General features: G+C 44.6%; 1 protein-coding gene across 1 annotated transcript in view; it reads right to left on the bottom strand.

The window, feature by feature from the left end:
• Positions 1-3,036, bottom strand: part of prdm12a (PR domain containing 12a) — a 4,016-nt gene extending 980 nt beyond the window's left edge. Inside the window, exons 1-5 of the mRNA XM_032539124.1 lie at positions 2,665-3,036; positions 978-1,168; positions 679-834; positions 318-432; positions 1-105 (exon numbers count right to left, since the gene is read on the bottom strand). The exon at positions 1-105 is cut by the window's left edge and continues 980 nt beyond it. Of these exons, the coding sequence (XP_032395015.1) occupies positions 1-105; positions 318-432; positions 679-834; positions 978-1,168; positions 2,665-2,884 (787 nt within the window). The 5' untranslated portion in view covers positions 2,885-3,036. The remainder of the gene's footprint in view (positions 106-317; positions 433-678; positions 835-977; positions 1,169-2,664) is intronic.
• Positions 3,037-4,662: the final 1,626 nt, after the last annotated feature.

Here is a 4,662-nt window from a genome sequence, read left to right as displayed (position 1 = left end):
AGTTGAAGCCGCGGTGGCAGATGACGCAGCGCATCCGACCGGCTGTGGTGGTGGTGGAGGCGGGTGGGGAGCAAGAGGAAGGGCCGTCACAGGAGTGGGGGTCATCTGGGAGACGAAACAAAGAGGACGGAGGTGAGATTGAGTCGGTCTCAAACGGGGGCTGCTGATGTGCTAGAATCCAAAAAGAATCAAACATTTTGATCTAAAAATGAACCACAATGAAATGAACTGGCTAACAGGTGTTCGCCTCAATGAGACTCACTCAAGCAATGACACCCCAGACAAATAAACCGTCTGTAAAGGTTCCAATGACTCACCATTCCTGCTTTTCTTCAGGTGTTCTTCATCTATTCCCGGAACTCCAGGGATTCCCAGGAATGTGTTGTGGGTGTTTCCATACCAGACGAGAAGCTCCTGGTCTGGTGGGATGGTCTGAGGAAGGAAGGAAATAGAGCAAAGGTCAGATAATTAATATGGGATTTCAATTTGTTGCTATGTGACTGCTGTAACCTGACAATCGAATTACAGAAACCACATGCTCAATTCTCCCTGTGGCCACCAGGCGGCGCTGCTCCAAAGGACATTTACAGTATTGGTGGTCGTAAGTAAAATCTCACCAAGCCACTGAAGGCCCAGCCAACCTCCAGCAGGCCTACTGCACAGAAAGTTCATTCTCACCTCCACCGCCTTGTAGAAGATGCTGCTGCCGATCTGCACCACCTCCAGGTTTTGCTCCTGCTCATTCCGGGCGCACTTTATGTAAGTCATCCAGCTGCGTTGGTCCTCCTGGCTGGCATCGATGAAGTAGCGCACCGTGCCGTCTTCATTGAACACCTGAGCTCGCACAACAGCGAGGGACAAGGCGTCAACATGATAAGGAAGTTATAAAACACTGTCTCAAGCACAGCAGGCTCTTACTGCCCTGCAGGCTGAATGAATGGCGTCAAGACTCTTTAGAAACTGAAGGCTCAACTCACCTCCCACATGAGGTTGTTGTTCTTGAGCAGGTCCACGTGTTCAGGGGACAGGACTCTGCCTGTGAAAGGGCCCATCTCGGTCCCTGCTTTGATCCAGGTCTTTGAGAAGATGCCCAGCCCTTCTCCAGGGACCGAGCTCTGAGCGATGATCACTTCGCTGGGCAGCACCAGGCTGGACAGCTTCTGCACCTCTACAAAGATAAAGAAGAAATGTGAGCATGCAAAATAATTTTAAAAAAGCACAAAAACATGTAGATGTTAGAAATTGAGACGGAGCATCAAAATCTTCAAGTCGATTACTATATGAAATGCGCAGTAGTAAACCTGCACATAAATGTAATTCCGATAAAGCAGAGCGGTCTATCTGTTGTTCGGCAGGGTGAGTGGAGGCCAAAACGTCCCATGAAACAGGATTGCTGAAAAAGTCCTAAAAGCATCAAATGGACTGGATCTTATTTTAGTCACGAAATATTAAGCTACACCTTATCCTCCGTTTAATTCGATTATCTGGTTGAATTGAAAGTTTTTGTTGTGCAGAGAAACCCCCTTGGAAAGCACTTTCATCCACATCAGAAAGGGGAAAAAAGGAAGAAAAAAAGAAAATCGTGCGCTTCTTTAATGTCAAAATCAAAGTTGTTCTTTTTTAGGCTGCGAAAAAAGCTGGGCCGAATAGGGGTTAAATGGTCCTCTATTGCCCAGGGTCCAGCAATTTGTCATGCTTCAGATGTGATATTCATTAAAGTTTACTGGAAAAGCAACGGCTAATTCCAAATTCATTATCCTTTTAAGAACTTTGTAGCAATAAATTTGCGCTGAATGAAACGAGGACTTGTTAAAAAGACTCAGGAATTTCTGCAACAAAAAAATGGAAAGGCGATTAGATGGTTGACATGCAATGAATAGCATTAGATTTAGCCTTCACGGTGCATTATGCGAGGAACAGCAAATCTTTTAAGGAGAGAGAAAGAGAAAAGCTCCGGAGCCCCATAGCTGCCAAGAGAGGAAAAGAGACTGTCCGGAGATTGATGAATGCGGGATAAAAACCTGGGACATCTCAAAGAAAGGAAACCTTTCTCTCCTCGAGGTTTAAGTGGAAACTTTCCCAGGTCAAGCACAAAGTTAACCAAATGAATTGAATGCCCTGCGTCTTTCAATCAGCGGCAGTTACACGCCTAACAAGCCTCTAAACGCGAGGTCTCTGCACTCTAAAAGGGTAGACGCGTTAAAATGGGTCGGAATAAAAGCAGAAAAATGTGGGAAAATGCTGAATAAAGCAACAAAGTTAGTGAGAGAAACGTTGGAATATAATGGATGAGACGGACAGTAACAGTCATTTTAGTTTCTGGTGCAGTTCTTGAAGTTATATGCTCTATGTGACGGTGTTATTTGGACGAAATGCCCTAAATTAGTGTCTTTGGAATTCAGTGATGCACGTTTGTGTGTCATTGCAATAATGTGTCAATAATCTAATAGGCCTATGAGCACATTCTTCATTAAAAAACGTTCCTTTAAAACTGTAATCAAATCAGGATTTCTTTTAATTCCATACAACATTTAACTTAAATAAAACGTGTAAAAAAAATCTCAAAAATGAGGCAGCAAACCAGCAATGAAAGACATATACAACCAAATCAGGACTAAAATGAAGTATCGAATAGTCCCATAATCGAGCAGCATGGCAGCCTACCTCCGGCGAAGGACTGAGCCAGCACCTCGGCGGTGAAGGCGGTCTTGGGGCTGCTGCCGCTCTGGCGCTCCTCCGCCAGGTGTTCGCCCAGCACGTTCCTCCACCTGCCGTACAGGAAGCTGTGCAGGATGTCCGAGGTGATCACGTCTGACAGCGAGCGGCTCGGACACTTAAATCCAGACTTGAGAGCCAAAGCGTCGGCGGGTAGCACGGAGCCCATGTTGCAAATGAAAGAAAAGAAAGAAGAAAAAAAAGAAAACCCTGAAATGTTAACAGCTGCAAAAAAAAAAAGAAGAAGCAGAAAAGAGTAGCTAGAGGAAGAGGTGGACACCCAGAGCTGCTCCTCAGTGCGTCCTTCTGCTCCAAACGGTCTGTGCGTAAAGCTGCCCTGCCATGCTGCGAGGCTCTCTTTATATAGGTGGCCAGTGGGAGCCCTGTCTAATTACTTATTAATGACACACCCCTCACCGCGTGGACCTGCCCGCTGCCCCGCCACGCACCAGCACAGACAAACTTTATTGGAGTAAATCCTGCACTGAGCTGGACTTTAAGTGAATGCAACAGTGTTTTGCCAAGCTGCAAATGCATGTTGATTGACTAAAATGCATAATTCCTTTTTAAGTATTCTAAACATTAAAAACCGAATTAAAAGTGCTTCAAAAGAGGGTCGTAAAACTGGATATAAAGCAAACAGAATGTAGCCTATAGGCTGCACTCTGTGACACGTAGGAATATAAATGTTACGCTGTTTAAAAGTAGGCTATAAATACCTAATAATAATAATAATAATAATGCAACAGGGTTTGAGAAGGTAAAAAGACTAAAATGAAGAACATTTTCTGGGAGTTTAAGTGATGAGTTGAGTTTTTTCTGGGTCATTGAGTCTGGGAGTTGCTCGCCCATTTTTTTCTCATGCATTTGGTATTCATGCGGTGGTAATATTATTTTTTTTTGTAAGGAGTTAGCGCGGGAATAACAAGAATGGAAAAACTCGTCGTGAAGTTTTTTTTTTTTTTTTTTTTTACAGCATTGTTCGCATGCAAAAAATGCAAAGCTGCTTTGACGTGGTTCACTTTTTCAAGCCCTTGTTGAGGTAAGCGGTTTAATATTCATGGGTGTTCGGAGCCCGCTCGGTATTGTGACAACGTTTAGATGAGTATACACGGTCCTTTTCTTCTCTATAGTCACAGTCCTCTGTGTTTTTTCCTCTCTTGCCTATTTTTCGGGCTTGATGGACTGGGGCTAAATGGGCAGTTTTCCTTCTTTTCCAGCAGAGAGGACATCTTTATTCCATCCCCGGCTCACAGGTTTCCTATTCAGCTCCCCTCCAAGTAATGTCAGGACCCTGAAAAGTGCTGCAAATCAATCTTTCATGGTGTTTTGAGGACAATTTGACATCCATGCACTCCTCTTTTCACTCCAACAACTACAAGGGGATTGTCCGGAAAAATGGTCAAGTTGTGCTCTCTCTCTCTCTCGCTCTCTCTCTCTCTCTCTCTCTCTCTCGCGCTGCTGGACGAATATGGATTATGGCAATGTAATGGGAAAGAAGAAATGGCAACTAAATACAATAGCGGGGGTTTTTTTTGACTAAGGAGATAGTGAAAAGGCAAGGTGAGTGACAGGGCCCGAAAAAGATTACTGTGAAACAGCTGCTTTTTATGAGCGGGCCCCTCCTACATGTGTCTCCTTTTCCCAGATGAAATTTCTCTCCTTTTCAACGGGATTCTTCTCATCTAGATTGTTTACATTTATAGCATTCATCGCACAAATCCGAGGTAAATGGTGGGGGGGATGGTGGGGGGGGGGGGGGTGGGGGGGTGGGGGGGGGTGGGGCCGCTTCTTTATTAAAGAGGAATTAAATGAATTGAATTGGGGTAACGCATGGATTTGATTTGCTTATTTATGCATTAACCTATGGCATTATCTGGAGCTGGTAAAGCCGCGGGCATGTCAGCAATAGCAAATCATCCTGCTTAGCTGTTTCATTGTAAAACA

This window comes from Etheostoma spectabile, chromosome 16, assembly GCF_008692095.1.
Source record: "Etheostoma spectabile isolate EspeVRDwgs_2016 chromosome 16, UIUC_Espe_1.0, whole genome shotgun sequence".
In the NCBI taxonomy this organism is placed as follows: Eukaryota; Metazoa; Chordata; class Actinopteri; order Perciformes; family Percidae; genus Etheostoma; species Etheostoma spectabile.
Note: the sequence above shows the minus strand (reverse complement) of the source record. Positions and strands in the feature narration are given on the sequence as shown.